At 50.2% G+C, this 18,323-nt stretch overlaps 1 protein-coding gene across 4 annotated transcripts in view; it reads right to left on the minus strand.

Annotated features, from left to right (window-relative positions):
• Positions 1 to 18,323, minus strand: part of PPARGC1B (PPARG coactivator 1 beta) — a 114,869-nt gene that overhangs the window by 31,862 nt on the left and 64,684 nt on the right. For 3 of the 4 annotated variants that reach the window (XR_014294001.1, XM_082620582.1, XM_082620583.1), the window contains exon 2: positions 4,125 to 4,298. Coding sequence is in view for 3 of the 4 variants with exons in the window: in XM_082620582.1 (XP_082476708.1) it covers positions 4,125 to 4,298 (174 nt within the window). In the remaining variant the exon portion in view is untranslated. Of the gene's footprint in view, positions 1 to 2,928; positions 3,016 to 4,124; positions 4,299 to 18,323 lie in introns of all 4 variants that reach the window. The other variant, XM_082620584.1, reaches the window with a different exon arrangement.

Below are 18,323 nucleotides of genomic sequence, written 5' to 3' on the forward strand. Positions count from 1 at the left end.
GCCTTCAGGGATCACGTAGTGACCAGGGATGTCAAACATGCAGCCTGTGTGCTACTGTCCCCATCCCTCTGCCATGTCGCTAACCAATGCGGCTCTTGTTCCTTCCACCTTTCTGACCACAACCCTCCAGGCAACATTGCCGATAGATACGTCTCAGTGGGAACTCATGAGGAAGCCTGCCATTCTTTTCGGGGTGGGGGGAATGAAGGTCCAGGAAAGAGACTTGCCAAGGTCACACAGCAAGTCAGGAGGGGCTGGGGAGGATGCAAGGACTTACTAGGTGCCAGGCATGGTGCTGAAAGGAATGCCAGACGGCAGAGACCCCAAGGAGCCCCAATAGGTTGAGTAAAAACAAAATGACTGACAGAAGGTCTCCCCGCGCTCTCCTCAGCCCTCCCTGGGCTGCTCCAGCCCTGGAACAGCAGGCAGGGTTGGGGGTCCTGACCCTGTCTGGGAAGAAAGTCCATTTGTGCCCTTGGCATCGTGCCATCAGCACCCTAGGACAATACATCACAGGGAGCCGCCCCTCTCCTCTTCCCGGCCCGTTAGCTCAGCTCTCCCGGCTCCGCTTAGAAACAAAGTGCAAATTAATGGAGAGTTAATCAGCTGAGGAAGGGATATTAATAGACTTGGCTCCACCCCCAACCTTCCTGAGCTCTCTTAGGCTGAAGGAAAAGGAACCTGCGAGAAACCTGAGGGAGAACGCTTCATTCTGGGTGCCTAGAGGAGCTTGAAGGAATGACACAGGACAGAATTTAGGCTATCAGGGCCAGAAGAACACTCAGAAATCGTCTGCCGTTTCAGGGCTTAACTGGGGTGCAGGAAACCCAGGAAATCAGTTTCCCTTCCTTTTTTCTCGGGGTGGGTCCACCGATGTCATCAGGGTCTAAAAGGACCCAGTGACTCTCTCCCTACAACAGATTTAAGAATCACTGATCTGGGGCTTCCCTGGTGGCGCAGTGGTTGAGAGTCCGCCTGCCGATGCAGGGGACACAGGTTCGTGTCCCGGTCCGGGAAGATCCCACATGCCGCGGAGCGGCTGGGCCCGTGAGCCATGGCTGCTGAGCCTGTGCGTCCGGAGCCTGTGCTCCGCAACGGGAGAGGCCACAGCAGTGAGAGGCCCATGTACCGCAAAAAAAAAAAAAAAAAAAAAAAGAATCACTGATCTGATCCATGCTCGTTCCTCATTTCTCACCTGGGGAAACTGAGGCCCAACAGTGAGGAGCTAGTAGCCCAAGGCCACGTGGCTCACGGTGATAGAACCAAACACCTGCTTCCTCCAAAAATACTTACTAAGTTTGGCCTATTGTGACCCTGGCCCTAGGACTCTGGGCACACAGAAACGGAAGGCACTGTCCCTGCCCCCAAGCAGTTGTCAACTCTTGTAAGGGTAGCTGTTCTCCACTCTGTCTGTTTCCATAGTGATGGTACCACCTGACTTGTGAGAACACAGCTCTGACACAAGGCAGCATGGCTCTATGATGGCCACTGGTCAGATAAGGACTCTGTCCCAGTTACTGGCGGAGGGGGTATTAGAACCTCTGGCCCCTGTATCCCAGCTCAAGGACTCTGGAATGGGTCGTGTCGGGTCCTGGGCAGGAAGGAAACTATTACAATCAGTTTCTTCATTCAACACATATGATTGAGTCTTTTCGATGAGCAAGGGCCCCACAGAAGAACAAAACTCTGTTTGTGCTCAAGGAGCTCGAAGTCTGAAGGTCACAGGCATGCACATACACAGGATGGGAGCCCAGAGAGGAAGTGACTGACCACCTGCCTTAGGAGGGGCTAACATGACAGCTGGGTGTGGAAGGATTTATTCATATGACAAATATTTTTTAAGCCCCAAGAAAGTGCCGGGCTCCATGCAGAGCCCTGGGGATATAACAATGCACAACACTGTATCAGCCCCCAAGCTCAGGGGGTTTATGATGGGGGAGGGGGGCAGGGAGGAATCAGGCACTAACCACATAATCACCGCACAGAGGCGCACCAGTGTGTAATGGGTGGAGCAGAGGTGGAGTGCGGGCCATGAAGGGGAGAGGGGCTGGGTGGGCAGAGTTTCAGCTCAGTCCTAACCATCTGTGAAGATTCTCCTACCTTCCTTGCTGTGCTAAGAGCCCAAGGGCCATACCAAGGCTGACTTGTGTCTGAGACCACTTCATGCACATAGTAGGACCTTGGCAGGAGCTTACTAGTGGGTCTGGCCAGTCTCTGAGTAGGTGAGGCCTGTACAGTTTAGGTGGGGATGGTCTCCCCGCAGCATCTAAACCCCTCTCACTCATCAGCTCTCCATAACCTGAAAGCATTTCCTGGAAGTTGGCCCCCTCTGAGGGAGGGGTAGCATAGCGTAGCTAACCCCATTGTTGTGAGAAAGAATGAAGGTCCTGGAAAAGAGCCAGAATCAGAGCCCAGCCCTGCTGATCCTCATAGGGTTGGCAAAGAGGTTATACAACAGCGAGGGGTTTGGGGTCCTGTGTTAGAGTCTACACTCTGACCCTTCCTAACTGTATGGCCTTGGGCAAGTTACCTAACCTCTCTGAGCATCACTTTCCTCACCTGTAAAATGGGTTACTAATAGTTTTTCTACCGACAGGTTAGAATAATCTTGGGAAAAATCCAACTCCTTAACATGGCCCGGAAGAGCCTGCATGATCTGGCCCCTCCTAGCCCACCTCCACCCCCCAACTATTTCCTGGCACTTTCCCCTTAGCTACTGCTCCAGCCCTTCGGGTCCCAACACAGCAAGCTTTCCTGCTTCCTGGCTCTGTGATCCTCATTCATCACGTGGCTCCTCCTCCTTCAGCTGAAGCATCTGCTCCTCGGAAAGGCCTTTCCTGACCACCCAGCCTTTAGATGCTCTTCTCATCCCAGGTTTATTCTTACTGTGCCCATGTCACAAGTGACCACTGTTTGTTTATGTATTACCTGATCTAGGGTCAGTCTTCCCTCTAGACCATAGAGTCCACTGTTGAACACAGTGTCTGACACATACAGGGAGTTCCGTAAACATTTCTAGAAGGAATGATACAATCTGTCAGGAGTACTATTTGAGATGGTGCTCATGGCACACTGACTTAGCACATGGTATGTTATTATTATTGTTTTTGCTATTGTTATTATTATATTGCCAGGCATCACCATCATCATCATCATCATCATCTTCATCATCATCATCATCATCATCTTGCCAGACAGACACAGGGAACTATGGCTTCTTCCTCCAATCTTTACAGGGGAGCATATTTCAAGGAAAGAATAATGAGTCCAAATGTACCCATCACCCAGCTTCAACGTAGCCAATCATATTTCACTTATTACCCTCCATGCCAGGCACCCACACCCACAAACGCAAATGCATGTAGGGATTACTTTATTCTGATGCAAATCCCAGACATCACATTACCCCATGTTCGAGGCCTTCTTAAAGGAAATGTGCCTCCAAAGCTGAGAACAGAGGTGGATGCATAGATATGCACTGCAGTTCTTGGCACTGCCTCTTGTTAAAGAATCGCTAGGCTCCAATTGAAAAATGGAGATAACTATACTCCTGTGTGTGAGTTGTTAAGAAAATTAAGCGAGTTAATATACACAAACAGGGACAGTCCTGCCACAGAGAATGTGAGTCATTCCCATTATGGCTTCAGCATGGTTATAAAGCTCTGGCTCAGGAGGCACGCAAACTGGGTTTAAATCTAGTTCAGCTACCGACAAGGTAAATCACCCTAGGCCCATGACTAAACTTCTTCAAGCCTCAGTTTCCTCATCTGTAAAATGGGGGAATAATCTCACCTGCTTCACAGGGTGGGAATGAGAGTTCACTGTGACCATACAGGGAAGGGAGGACTTGGAACCCGCTCTGGCTCACAGAGGGACTCGGTTCTGACTGGGGGCATAGAGAGAGCAGCTCTTCCGAGCCCTCACTTCCCAGGGGCGATAACACAGCCTGGCAAGGGGGCAAGAGCTGCCCAAGATCAAGTGCAGACCCGGGACAAGAGACAGGGTCCCAAGAGCTTTGGTGGATGAGGAGACTTCTTTGCATGAGCAAGTGTAAAAGAAGATGGCTCAGGGCAGAGCCGGGCTTTTAGGGGGAGAGAGAGGCAGCGAGGTTCCAGAGGGCATACCTGGAAGAGCTCCGGATCGTCGGGGCTGTACTGGCTGGATTCGGTCTCGGAGTTCTCCGGGCGCCACTGCAGCTCCTCAAAGCAGGTGGCCGAGTCGAAGTCGCTGGCGTCCAGCTGGGAGAGGTCTAGCTCTGGAAAGTCAGCGCAGAGTTGCTCCTCCCCAGATCCTCCGCCCTGAGGAGACAGGAAGGAAGGAGGCGGGTCAGAGCTGAGCTTGGTTAGACCCCAGCAGGGACCCTCTTACTCAGGATGCTGCCAGTCTGAACCTGTGGCTGCCTTTGTCCGAGGCCCGATTTTGCCAAGCAACCAAGAAATGTAAAGCCGCATCCTCTTGCAACTGTTGAATCTACCATGAGCTAAGTCAGGCCCTGGCAGTACAAATCCCCCTTCCTGCTGCTTCGTCCCCGCCTCCTCTGCACTCCTATACACCCCTCAAAGCCCTGCCCGCATAGCACCTCTATTCTCTTACCAGAAATATTTTGTTGAAAACTTTATTACAACCTATAAATAGAGATCTATTCCTTTATACAACTGCTTCCACCTGAAAGGGGATTTCCGGAAGGCAACAACCCCTCTATAGGAATAATGAAACAACAAAAAGCAATAACAACAAGAGATGACATCATTGAATGATTGCTGTGTTTTGGAAGAATGCTCACCCATGTTCCCAGGAATATTTGTAATGTCTAAAGTGTGGAAGACCACCCATCAGTAGACAATAGGTAAGTAAAGCTATAATCACCTATATCATAGAACAGTGCTGTTGAAAAGAATGAGGCCGTTATGTATGTCCTCCATGGCATGTTAAATAAAATACTAAACTGCAGAATATCAGCAAGTAAAATATTACCCCACATGTGTAAAAAGAATGGGACAGACTCAAGCTACACATTTCTCATGATAATACGTATGAGAATACTGCGCCAGTACACAGGAAAAGGTCTAGAAGGCCATAAACCCACCTGCCAGTGGTGGGTGGGGTAGAATGGAGGACCTGGTAACAGTACCGACCGAAACTGGTGCTTCTCAGAGGGTGGTCCCAGGACCGGCAGGGGCAGAACCACCTGGGAACCTATAAGAAATAATGCAGATTCTCAGGCCTAACCCCAGACCTGTGGACTCAGAAGGTAGTCACCTTCGCACCCCGGTCTCCCAAGTTTAACAGTTACCAACAGAAGGGCTGCCTTGCAGATTCAGAAACAGCCTGAGTAGGGAGGCTAACACAGAAACAGGACACTACAGGCGCTGGGGTCTGGCAGACCTGAATCATAATCCCCATTCACCAGCTGTGATGCCTTAGGCAAATCCCTTCACCTCTCTGAAGCTCAACTGACTCATGTGTAAAATGGAACAACAACTGTCTCCTACAGTTAATATTAAAGGAGGCAATGCCGTAGCCTGGCTTGGTAAGTTGCTCAATAAATGGTAGCAAGCAGTAATGACAACAAATTTTTAAAAATAATAACAACAGAGTTTCATGGCAGGCAGAGGAAGGTGGAACCTCTTTAGAGAACAGAGACAGGCTTGTGTGACACTTAAGAGAAATAGGTTTTATCCAGACCTTTTCCTTAATTGTTCCCACTTACTAGGCCTCATAAATTATGAATAAATGTATATTATTAGCTCAACTTGACACAGGAAAAAGGCTTTTATCCGAATTTGGGTCAAATGTCTTAATTGGCATTTTGCAAGAATCCTGCACACACGGGCAGCACCGGGGCTGGGTTCTCCCAAGCGGTCAGTCCCTGCTCTCAGGCCAGGCAGCACGGTGCCCAGAGAGTATGTCTCCAGGGACATCCCTGACCACGCCTGCCCTCCATCTGCCCGGTCTTTCTCCAATCCACTTGTGTTCAACATCCATGAATATTAAGTCCTGCGTCGCTCCTGTGAGGATTCGCAGCTCCCTCCTGGGGCTGCGGATCTTCCCCTGCCCAGTTGGACTATGGCGGTACAGTGGTCTTGCCTGTTCTAGACAGATGATTGGTTTGTTTCTAGTTTTTGCCTGTGATGAACAAGCCTACAATACGTGTGTACAAGTCTTTGTGTGGACCTATGTTTTTATTTCTCTTGGGTGAATCTCTAGGAGTGGAATTGCTGGGTCCCATGGTAAGCGTATGTGTGACTTGATTAAAAACTACAAAATTGGGGCTTCCCTGGTGGCGCAATGGTTGAGAGTCCGCCTGCCAATGCAGGGGACACGGGTTCGTGCCCCAGTCCGGGAAGATCCCACATACCACGGAGCGGCTGGGCCCGTGAGCCATGGCTGCTGAGCCTGCGCGTCCAGAGCCTGTGCTCCGCAACGGGAGAGGCCACAACAGTGAGAGGCCCGCGTACCGCAAAAACAAACAAACAAACAAAAACACTACAAAATTGCTCTCCAACGTGGTGGTGCCATTGCACACTCCCACCAGCCGTATGAGTTTCTATTGTTCCACGCCCTCAACAGTACTTGGTGTTGTTAGTATTTAAATTTGAGGCGTGCATGATAGCGGGGGCCTACAAGCATTTATTAAATGCTACTGTGAGCCAGGCGCTGTGATGTATAAGACTCAGGTCTTTCCTTCATTTGTTGACATCTCAGTGGGGGGAGAAAACACATAAATATTTCATTACAGATTGTGCTAGTGACACAAAAGAAACAAACCAGGTGCACTGATGGAGGACAAGAGGAGGGGAATCTACTTAGATGGGGTGACAGAAGGCTTCCTGGAGGAGCTGACGTCTGGTTTGAGACCTGAAGGAGGAGCCAGGCAGTGGAAAATGTGGAGAAGAAGCTTCCAGGCAGAGAGCTTCCAGCAAAGTCAAAGATCCAGGTGGGGACCAAGCCTAGAGAATGGGGTACTGACCAAAGGCCAGTGAGGCTACAGCTCAGCCCTAGAGTAGGGGGAGGGAGAGGATGCCTTCAGAGAGGCAGGTGGAGGCCGGATCAGGTAGGGATTGAAGGGATTTGGGTTTTGCGCCAAGTGTGATGGGGGTGGGAAGCAGGCAGATGGGTTAGGCCGGTGTAGCATCCAGGAGAGGAGCAGGTGGCGGGGCTGGGAGGACAGCACCGAGGGCCTGTGGAGCAGGAGGGAAGGCCAAAAGTAGACAGACAAGGATGCTAGGCAGCCAGAGCCTCCCTGGCCAGCAAAGCCCCAGCTATAAGCTCTCTGGGGAGCTCTTTCTATATGTTCTAGAACCAGCCCGTGCTAGAAACTCAGAGCAGCCACCTCTACAGGACTTGCTTTTTGAGTCTTAGAAACAGCTTTTAAATCAGAGTTCCAGAATCCCAGACCAGCCAGGAACCAGCAGCCCTGAGAGGTTGTCCATGCAAGTCTTTGTGGACAATTCGGGAGACCGATGCGCCTTCAAGAACTAGTTATGGATACGTGTGCACAGTGCATGTGCGTGCAAGGAATTTAGACTTAACTTCTAGCCCTTCACAGACACAGCTAAGAACTCCTGACCTGGTTGGTCTACCTCCTTCACTTTGCACCTATGGAAACTGAGGCCCAAGGAGGATAACGGATTTGCTCAGGGTTATCCAATGAGTGTCCTTCCCATGAAAGCCATGCCACCTCCTTTACAAAATGCCCATCAAGTGGCCATGACTACTGCACTTAATGATTACCCAGAGCAGCTTGACATACTCAAAGTGTACCCAGGGCATAAAAATAAAGAAACCTCAGGCTTCCCTGGTGGCGCAGTGGTTGAGAGTCCACCTGCCGATGCAGGGGACATGGGTTCTTGCCCAGGTCCGGGAAGATCCCACATGCCGCGGAGCGGCTAGACCGGTGAGCCATGGTCGTTGAGCCTGCGCGTCTGGAGCCTGTGCTCCGCAACGGGAGAGGCCACAACAGTGAGAGGCCCGTGTACCGCAAAAAAAAAAAAAAAAAAAAAAAAAGAAACCACAGCTTCAAGGCCTTGTCAATTAGGGCTGAGGCCACTCTCCAGCTAAAAACCATTAAGGATTGCATTAATAGTGATTTCTCTGGCCCTCTCCATATTTAGAGAGGCTTTTGAAGGGGTGCCTCGGGTGACCCAGCTCTCTTTGAAAGGTCTGACTTGAGGCCTTCCTGTTCTGTACCGGGCAGCCCCAGCAGGACCCACCCACGGAATGGGAGGTAGGGGGGTCACAGCACAGGCTAAGCCACTGCTATTACTGAGCACTTTCTATATGCCAAGGGCCACACTAAGTGTCTTATATACATCCTCTCAGCAGATTCTTATAACGACGCTACAGGGCAGGGGTCACTGTCCCCATGTTACTAATCAGGAAACTCAGACATCCAGTCACTTGTATTAGTTTGCCAGGGCTGTCGTAAAAAAGCACCACAGACTGTGTGGCTTAAACAACAGAAATATTTTTCTTCCCAGTTCTGGAGGCTAGAAGTCTGAGATCAAGATCCTGGCAGCGTTGGCTCCTTCTGAGGCCTGTCTGGTTGGCTAGTGGATGGCATCTTGTCCCTGTGTCTCTTCCCATTGCCTTCCCTCTACGTGCGCCTGTCTGTCCAAATTTCCCCTTAGATTAGGCCCACCCTAATGACCTCATTTTAACTTGATTGCCTCTGTAAAGACCCTATCTCCAAATAAGGTCTCATTCTGAGGTACTGGGGCTTAGGACACCAAGATACCTTTGTATGGAGGACACAATTCAACCCATAGCACCCAGGGTCCCAGAAAGGTAAAGCTAAGATTCAAACCCCAGGTCCCCTGGCTCCCTAACAAAGCCTGTGCCATTGCCCGACATCCTGCTTCTGAACGTGAGAAGGAACGTTTAAGACCATTTATTCCCATTTATGGATGGGGAGATGGAGCTTTGGGAAAAGTCTGAGAAAGACCCAAGTCACAGGGCTAGATTGTAGCTGAGCAGGGACAGGTCTGGGGCCACATGTGCTGCATTGTGCACCAGCCCCGCATGCACAGCCCCCTGTGGTCCCCACCACCAGTCTGCTCACACCTCTGACACACTCGGGACACCCCCCTCTGGTTGCAGAACCTTCTGTATCCATTCCTCCAGGGACACCACACTGCTGATCTGAACGGGCTGTAGCTGCCCCAAGCCAGGGAGATAAACGCCCCGGCAGTGGATTAATGGTGCATCATCCAGATTCTAAGTTGCTTCACTGGAAGCCTGGGTATCTAGTCGCAAATCGATTCCCTGTTTAAGAAAGAATGCATCTTCAGGAAAAATTGGTGGCTCCGCTTTACTTACAGTCAGCAAATCACCTAGCTTAGCGCCTGGCCCAGAGCACATTCTCAGAGTTGTGAGTGGAAGGAAGCAGGAGAGGGGGAGGGGTGGCTGCACTAACAGAACTTGGGTTCTGGGCCTGTCCGCACTCACTAGGCATCCTTCAGTGGGTCACCTCCTCTCTCGGGTTCTCACTGCCCCCTCTGGAAAACAGACCATCAAACACAAAGACCCTATGGACCCCCTCTTGCACAAGCATTTGCAAGTACAATTCCGTACTGCACTTATCCAGTTTCTGTGACCCACATAGGCTTGGGGTAAGTATTTAGGTAGAATAAATAAATGAATTTACAGAGGGAGAGACAAAGACGCAGAGAGAAGGTCTGTATCGAAATGGAAGGAGGCCTAGAGAAGAAGGATAAAGGGCTAGGCCTGGCTTGGCTACTAACACTCATCATTTGCGGTCAGGAACCTAACTTTTGCTGGCTTAGTTTCTACTGACAAAATGGGGATAATAAAAAAGCATCCTATCTCACGGTGTTCTTAGAAAGATAAAACATCACAGGTCAGGAGCCTGGCACGTGTCAGACACCCCGTGAATGGTGGTCACAGATACAGCATTTATAGTTGACATTCAAGTGATGTTCACAGCTATGGTCTCATTGGTACCTTCCCAAGATGCAGGAAGTAGGCAGTGGTCAACGTCCCCACTTGACTGATGGGAAAGCAGGACATCTCAGAGGGTCAGTGCTTCACGACCCATATGCTCAGTCCTAAACCCGCTGATGCCCTCAATCCTACGTTCCTTCAACCTCCACCAGCCCCCATTCCAGCGTTACCATCGCTCATGGTTTCTCTTGGCGGATGATCTTGCCCTAACAGCCAGACCACGCTGGCTCTCTCTGGGCCTGCCCTGGAGGGTGGGAGCAGGGCTCCCACCCAGGCCTCACACACTTCTTTTTTTTTTTTTTTTTCCTGCGGTACACGGGCCTCTCACTGTTGTGGCCTCTCCCGTTGCGGAGCACAGGCTCCGGACGCGCAGGCTCAGCGGCCATGGCTCACGGGCCCAGCCGCTCCGCGGCATGTGGGATCCTCCCGGACCGGGGCACGAACCCGTGTCCCCTGCATCGGCAGGTGGACTCTCAACCACTGCGCCACCAGGGAAGCCCCTCACACACTTCTTTACTGCCATCTTGGATGCCCTAAATACTGCCCTACAAAGCGTCCTTCACTGACAAGAAGTTGTATTTGATGGTCTGGGGCAAGTTTTCCCTTTAAATTACTGTTAGGAATGCCCAGACTGGCCTGGGCATGAGATCTGATAGGGTGGTAGGTACCTGGCACTCAGCTCACCTTTCCCGCCTCCCTAACTTGGCGGATACCAGTAACCAAACAGGGCTCTACCTGCCACTGAGCCCCGAGCCTTCGCAACCCGGAGCCTTACCTGCCACTGCTGATTCATTAGACCCAGCCTGCTCTAGACCTATGACCCTGTACCTCTCCTTGCTTTCTAGGAAGGAAGTGAAGTAAGTATTCATGATGTCCCCACAAAGCCATTTCATTACACAGATGTTTTCCTTTTTCTCCTCCTATGTCTGTTATTTGGCTGGCCTCCCACCCATTCCCCTTCCTAATGGTGGCAGCCCACTGATCTCCTTGGGGAAGTCATCCCTCCCCCGAATCCAGGTGGTCCAGGTAATCACAGCCTGGCCAATTAAAGGGTCTCATCCAGTGACCACAGCAACTGGTTCACAGGGGTGGGTCAGAGTGAACACCAGGAATGTGCTGGAGCATGTGGACAAGGGTGCTCAGCTGGTTGGATTTAATTCTGGAGACGCTGCGAGCCATCTTTGCTTCCACCTGGGAAGAGCCTGCCCAAGAATGAAGCCAGCACAGGGAGTGCAGAGTCAAGAAGCAAAGAGAGATGTGTTCCCGATAAAAATAATTTAAACACTTGGATACAGCTGTGCCTGAAGCCAGTCTATTCCCTGTACTCCACAATTATGTGAGTGAATAAGGTCCCTTTCCAGATTATGTGCCAGCTGGAGTTTGTCACCTATCAATGAAAAAGTTATGACTGATTCATCTCTTTTACATCCAAAAACAAAACAAAACAAAACAAAACAAAAAAACAAAACCTAAGCTTCCCACTGTCTTCCAAATTAGTACAAAACTCCTGAAGATGCTTCCAGGAGAACAGTAGGAAGAGTAATTGCTTTTTGGACCTCAGAGAAATACTACAGCATCCTCATAAGCCTCAGGAGTCACAGACACAAAATTAAGCTCCAGGAAGAATAAGTAGAAAACACAGGGGCTCTGAGCTCAGCCTAAAAGAACAAAACACCCTGAGCTTAAAGATAAATCAGACCATTGAAAGGATCTCCCGCCAAAACACTCAAGGCTAAGTGTCTCAAAACATCATGGAGGCCCTTTCCACGCAGGAGCATCTGGCCCCAGGCCTGCCGAGCACAAACTCAGTGATGCTCAGAGCTTTTCAGCGGGGCCCCAAGCCCCAGCTACGCAGCTACCCGCTCAGGGCTTAGCGTAAGGTGATCTGACAGAAGGTCACCAGGCCTGGCAAGAGTGTGTCCTCCAGCCCAGAGAGCAAAATGGGTCCAGTGCTCAGAACTGGACTACAAGGCCAGGCCGAGAGGACGACCAGTTACCAGTGACCTTGGGAAGGCAGCTCTGCTTGGTAGGCGAGGCAATAGGATGGAGGAAGTGGGGTCCCTGATATTTCTAAGTGCCAATCGGCCCTGGGATATCCACCTCAGGACATGAGGGAGGACTCAACGTGGAGCCTGTCAAAGTCTTCATCATTTGGGGCAGTTTTCTGTTACTTGCCACCAAACCTAATCCTAACCAGGCCCTCTCAGGCCTTTGGTACAATAGACACTCCCCTAAGCAACCGCCTGGGTTAACCAACACTCTTCATCCCCTCCTGTAACAACACACATTACTAAGGCCCAAGGCGCCCCAGAGTCAGAGACAACCCTCCAGATCATGCACACATCTGTCTCCAGCAGCTGGGTTGTTTGTTCAATGTCATTTGTGTTTCTTCCCAAACCCATTTGTTACTATAATTACAAAGTCTTGTTTTTTGTTTTTTTTTTTTGGGGGGGGGCGCGCTCATGCCACCTGCAGCATCCTAGTTCTCCAACCAGAGATCGAACCTGTGCCCCCTGCAGTGGAAGCGCGGAGTCCTAACCACTGGACCACCAGGGAATTCCAATAATTACAAACTTTAATGAAATGGTTCATCAACAGAAAATATGAGTATAAAAGAAGAGAATGTGATGGAAACTAAGTTGAAGGCTGTGGAAGGACTCAATAAAGTTGAGCTGTTTTAAAAAAAAAAAAACCATACAAAAACCCTGCTGTCAAATTATGTGTGGGTGAGCTAACAGTGAAAGATTAGGGAGGCCCTGGCAAGAATCTGAAGGATTCTGCACTTAGATTGCTTGAGTCTAAATTCTTAATCCAATTGAGTGAACCCCCAATCTGGAAATAGGAGCCCTGGCAGCGTGGGTGTGGACCAGGCAGGAGAGAGAGCTTGGGATTTCAGTGTCGGCAGCACAGGCAGTCCTAGAGCAAAAGACTGGCAATAGTGAATGTGCAAGCCATATGGCTTCATTAAACAACAACGTTAGGTATTATGTTTTATGACTTCGTACTCTCGCTGACTTCTTCCGAGGAATTCCCCTCTCCAGCCCTCCACCCACCCCACCAACCCCCAGCTGTAGTTCCTGCTCTTCATCGAATAAGGTGGCTATTGGACATGGATTGCAGCTTGCATTGTATAGGAAATAAATCCTTACAACGGACTCCCAGAACACAGAACTGGGGCTTTTGGCACTGGAAGAGCCTGTGGAAATACTTCTAGAGATGACTCTCTTATTTTGCAGATAAGGACACTGAGGCAGACAGTCTCCTGGGACAGGTGTTATCTTGGGCATCTCCTTTTCTCCTCCCTGTTGTCTGCAAGCAGCCCCTTATCCAACAGAGATCCCTAAGGTCTCTCAGAGCTGTGCCTGGGCCAGGTTACCTGAGGTGGAGCAGCTCCTGGCTGTCTTGGCAGGTGGTGGGCACTGAGGTCTCAGAGGGCGCCACTGGCGCCCCACACCCCTGCACCCCACTGTGGCTGCACAGATCCTGGCACCTGTCAGCCAACACAGGCTGCCCCTGGCCCAGGAAGGTAGTGCTTTCATTTATTTTAAAACAGTAAAAGGGTGAAGTATATTCTGTGACACGAATGAGCGAGAGTGAGTGAAGGTGTTTCAGGGGCAGTGTCGTCCGCATACTGTGTTCGCCTACACTTGCCATCAATTTTAAGCACTTGAATTCAAGGGCCTCTTCAATTCACAGGGGAGCGGCAGGAAAAGCGCTTTGTGAACTGCGAAGCGTGTGCAGGTATCCACCTGCTGTTAAGACTGGTTAACAGTCCCTTTCCAACTCCAGGGACCAGCCTCCCTCATGGAACCGCTGTGTGGCTTGAGTTTCCACCCGGGGGCCTCTGTGCTGGCAGCCCCCTCGGCCTGGGATGCCTCCTCTATCTTTCTTCTGCGCATGGCTGGTCCTTTCTTATCAGCCCCATCCCAGATTAAATGTCCCTCTGAGATGAGCCTTGCTGACCACTGTATCCTAAAGCGGCTGCCCATCTCGCTCCCATCACCTGCTCTAAGTCCCTCAATTAGCACGTTTCACTCTCTGATATCCCCTCCCCCCTTTGCCAGTATTTTTCTTAATTGTGGTGAAATACACATAATATAAAATTTTCCATTTTAACCATTTTTAACTAGGCAATTCAGTGGCACTAAGTATATTCACATTGCTGTGCAACCATCACCGGCATCCCTCCCTCTTCAGAACTCTTGTCCCTTTTTATTTATCTACTTGTGTATTGTCACCACCCCCTCGGCTATGAGTTCCATGCGGGCAGAGGCAGTGACTGTCTTGTTCCCCAGAGGCGCGGTGTCTGTCTTGTTCCCCCCCGCTGTTTCCCAGCGCCTAGCACAATGCCCAGCATATAGTAGCTGCTCAATAAACAAAATGAGATCCATGTGGAAGTGCCCTGTAAACTGGAAAGGGTGGTACACAAGAGCAAGAGACTGCAACATGGACATTTTTTCTGTACAGTCCCAAGACAAGGCCAAATTGCCTGGCAGCCTCAGTTATTCGACAACGATTTTGAGTTTTGTCCAACTCTGTGGGGGCAAAGGCATTGAGAGCTCCTTTTCTTTCCTGGTTCCGGGCCCCTCTGAGAGGTCAAGAATGAAGATATATGATCACACAAACCACCTGACATTGACACTCACCATTTCAACACATCAGCTCTACCCAGAGCAACATTTTATTAGTCGCTGAAGGGCAGGCACAAAAATAGACTGCAGGGATCAAATGCCGCCCTCTACAGTGGTTGAAAGGCCCTGGCATATGATGATTTGAGGCCTGGAGACCTGGGGAGGGGGTCCTCTGTCACAGGAGTGCACAGACATTGGAAGCTAGAAGCAGGGCTAGGATTAGGCTGAGGTGAGGGTACCAGCCTTGGGCACCAAAACATTCAGCAATCAAGACAGATCATATTTAATGCAATATTGTGAAAACAATCAAAATTAATGCCCCCTAAAAATCCATGATGAGCAACATATCAAAATTCTAAATAAAGACAAGGTCAGTGGTGCTGATTTTTCCTTTTGCTTCAGGTGACTATTTGGCTCTGCATGGCATTCTTCCCTCCTTTATTTAAAGATGTGGTGTGTTCAAAATGGATATTTTGGCACTGACTATTAACATATTAACTATTGTAACATATATAAATGTTGCAGTAAAATATGATTTATCTTGATGACTGAGCTTTTTGGCATCTCCTTAAATTTTGTGTCTGAACCAAATGTCTCCTTTGCCTCACCCTAATCCCCACCTGGGTGGAATGAGGGTGAAAGAGTTACTGTATGCTCAGGTGACTGAAATGAGATCAGATCCTGTCCTACACCCCTTCTCCCTGGGGCCTCAGTTTCCACATCTCTACAATGGGGCACACGACCCTAGGGTAGCTGTGGAACTGTCCCAGTCTTGTCCAATAAGGCATTTGGGATGGGAAGTAGGAAAACTCTAAAGTGTTGGCTGTATGTGAGGAACTGTTAATACATTTTTATCAAAGGTAGTAAACGATCCATCACAATGGTGAGCAGCATTCAGCTTTGAGATGAGTTGCAACACACTTGCCTGATTTATAATGAAAGGAGTGAAGTTTGCTAAATAAATAGGTTTTACTTAAGAAAAGAGATTAGAGCTGATTCATGGATCTCTCAGCAAGTAGGAGCTCCCCTCCCATTCCAATGCCTTTACTGAACAGGAAGGAAAGCAGAGGGCTACTAGCCCTGGGAAAGCACCCATTTCACGCAGCTGAATGGGGGGACCCCAACTCCCTAATCATGCTGTGGGATCATAACCTAACAGGCGCTTTCCTTTCCCCGTCACATTTTGCGGGCTTCCCTCAAAATCAGAATATGCCCAAGGGGGGAGACGCAAGAGGGAGGAGATATGGGGATATATGTATATGTAGAACTGATTCACTTTGTTATAAAGCAGAAACTAACACACCATTGTAAAGCAATTATATTCCAATAAAGATGTTAAAAAAAAAAAAAAAAAAAAAAGAATATGCCCAAGGGCAGGGCAAGAGGGACTGGCATGTGTCAGCCATCCTCAGGTGTGAGATGCATGAAGAAATGCCTGGGAATGGATAATGGTGACATTTGTACAAAATCATGAATGCACTTAATGCCACTAAATTGTACACTTTAAAATGGTCAATTTTATGTTATGTATATTTTACCACAAAAAAATAAAAATACATTTTAAAAGTCCCGGAGTCCTAAAATAAAGTGCCTGGCACACTCCTTCTGGAGGTGTTCTCCGGGGTCCTACAGTCTCCATGTTCTTTGGTTCTATTTATGTGTCTCTTGCCGTGGCTGGCAGGAGACACGGGGGGAAGCTGGGCCAGGGCTCAGCTGAGAAGCCCTTTTGCCTGTTAACACTGTTATAAATAACGCAGAAAGAGGCAGAAAGAGGGTCCTGGCATGAGAGTGAAGGTCAGGCAGCCCCTTCATGGCATTTGAGGAAATGTCATGCCCATCGGGCCAGCAAGGTGCTTGCTGGCTCACATCTCCAGCCCCACGCTGCCCAGGGCTGACGGCAGCCGTGCTGGGGAGCCCATGGAGCATCACTCCCACTCAGGAAGCGCAGCCCCAAGGTGGCCGGCTCCCGGGGATTTGAGCAGAGAGGGGACCACGGGGTGGATGGAGGAGCAGAGGGTAGCTGAGAATCCCCCAGCCCAGTGGGCAGGGGCTAAAGTCAGCTTCCCAAGAACCCAGGCCAGGGCTCAGCCACCAGCACACCAGCCTCAGCTTGTCAGCCAGTACACACAACCCACCGAGGGAGAGATGACTCAGCAACGCTCAACCCACAACTGCCCCCGCTGGGGCCGCTGCACAGCGTGGGAGCCAGGAGGGGCCTCACGGCCCATCTGGTCCTGTGGTTCCCATGCTGGGCTCCCTGGGGAACCCCCTGCATGCTCTCCGCCCCCGCGGCCCACCAGCACCCTGGGCTTTGAAGTGGGAGGGGTTATGAGGGAGTTCATTAATTAGGTTTTCCATTTTTATTAACTAAAAACCATACAGTGGCAACCCATCCTACTCCTATTTAACCTGGGTGAATTCAACATTATGAGCCTGGCAAAAACCAAATTTCTGTTTCTTTCTTACATGTTAGAAATACGATGACATTCTATTTTGCACAGAATTTTATATTTTCCCATACCCACACACTCTTACCTATTGTTCATACACGCTATTTCATCAGCAATTTAAGGGCTTTACGGAGTTCATTTGAATCCTCAGAGGAAGAAGCCACTTCCCAAGTAAGTGGGATCCACCACTCAGAAACCAGCAACGTTGGTATTTCCCCATTTTACAGATGAAGAAGCTGAGACTCAGTGAGGTAACGTGACTTGCTAAGCAGAATATGAATGTTTGAGAGTCTTTATGGGCTCAGGAAGCCCAGGTAACAAGTTGCTGTGTAGACCACAGAAGAGAGAGTCGAAGCTGGGTCTCGCCCACCATCCCCAGGATGCCGGAGGCGTAGCTGAGACTAGGGGCCGTCGCTCACTCGCCTGCTTAAAAGCCTTGACTTGTCACTGCCCTTGACAAAACCCCGAAGTCCTCACCGGGCCTGTGAGGCCTGGCGCGGCCTGGGCCTGCGGCCTCTCCCACCATTTCCTGGGCCCTCCCGTCCTCCCGACGCTGCAGACACAGCAGCCTTCTTCTTCTCCTGGAATAAAACTCTCTCAGCTTGGGGTCTCCAGCTGGGACACTTCCTGCCTGGTTCTAGGCCACTTATCCAGCACTGGATCTCAGTGAGAGAGGCCTTCCCCAACATTCAACCCCCTGAACACTATGGGTTATGTCCCCATGTGCTATCCACAGCATGAACCCAGGGACTGTCTATCTCCCCTCCAGAATACCAGCTGCACGACGGCAGTGGTCCAGACTTGTCCTCTGTTGAATCCCAGTGCCCGGAACAGTGTCTGGCACAGAGTAGGTGCTCACTAAGTCTTTGTGGGATGAGTGGAGGTGGGCCGGGAGAGTAGAGCTCCGGTTTCCCAGGTCAGTTTAGGCATCACTGCCTCACACTGCCCTGAGGCTTGCAAGGTCTCCCTCTCACGCACCCGCCTTTCCTGGGGAGGGGGGCAGGGGGAGAGGCAGGGGTGTGTCCTTCCGCATCCATTTATTCCCTTAAGGAAATACATTTCACAGTGGTCAGATGATGAGAAACCCAGACCCATGGGCTCCCAGATGAAGCTGGTGGGAAACAGATTCTCTCTGGCCCCAGCAGGCCCTCCCTAGTCATGTGGTCAGTAAGGGCCCACTCACTCACACCCCCCATGCCTGAGGCACTGGCTGCCTCCAGCCACAGTAAACCTGCCTCACGTAGAAGTATGTTCACCGGGCATGTAAAGTGAATTTGTG

This window comes from Mesoplodon mirus, assembly GCF_964341445.2.
Source record: "Mesoplodon mirus genome assembly, chromosome: 5".
Lineage (NCBI taxonomy): Eukaryota > Metazoa > Chordata > Mammalia > Artiodactyla > Ziphiidae > Mesoplodon > Mesoplodon mirus.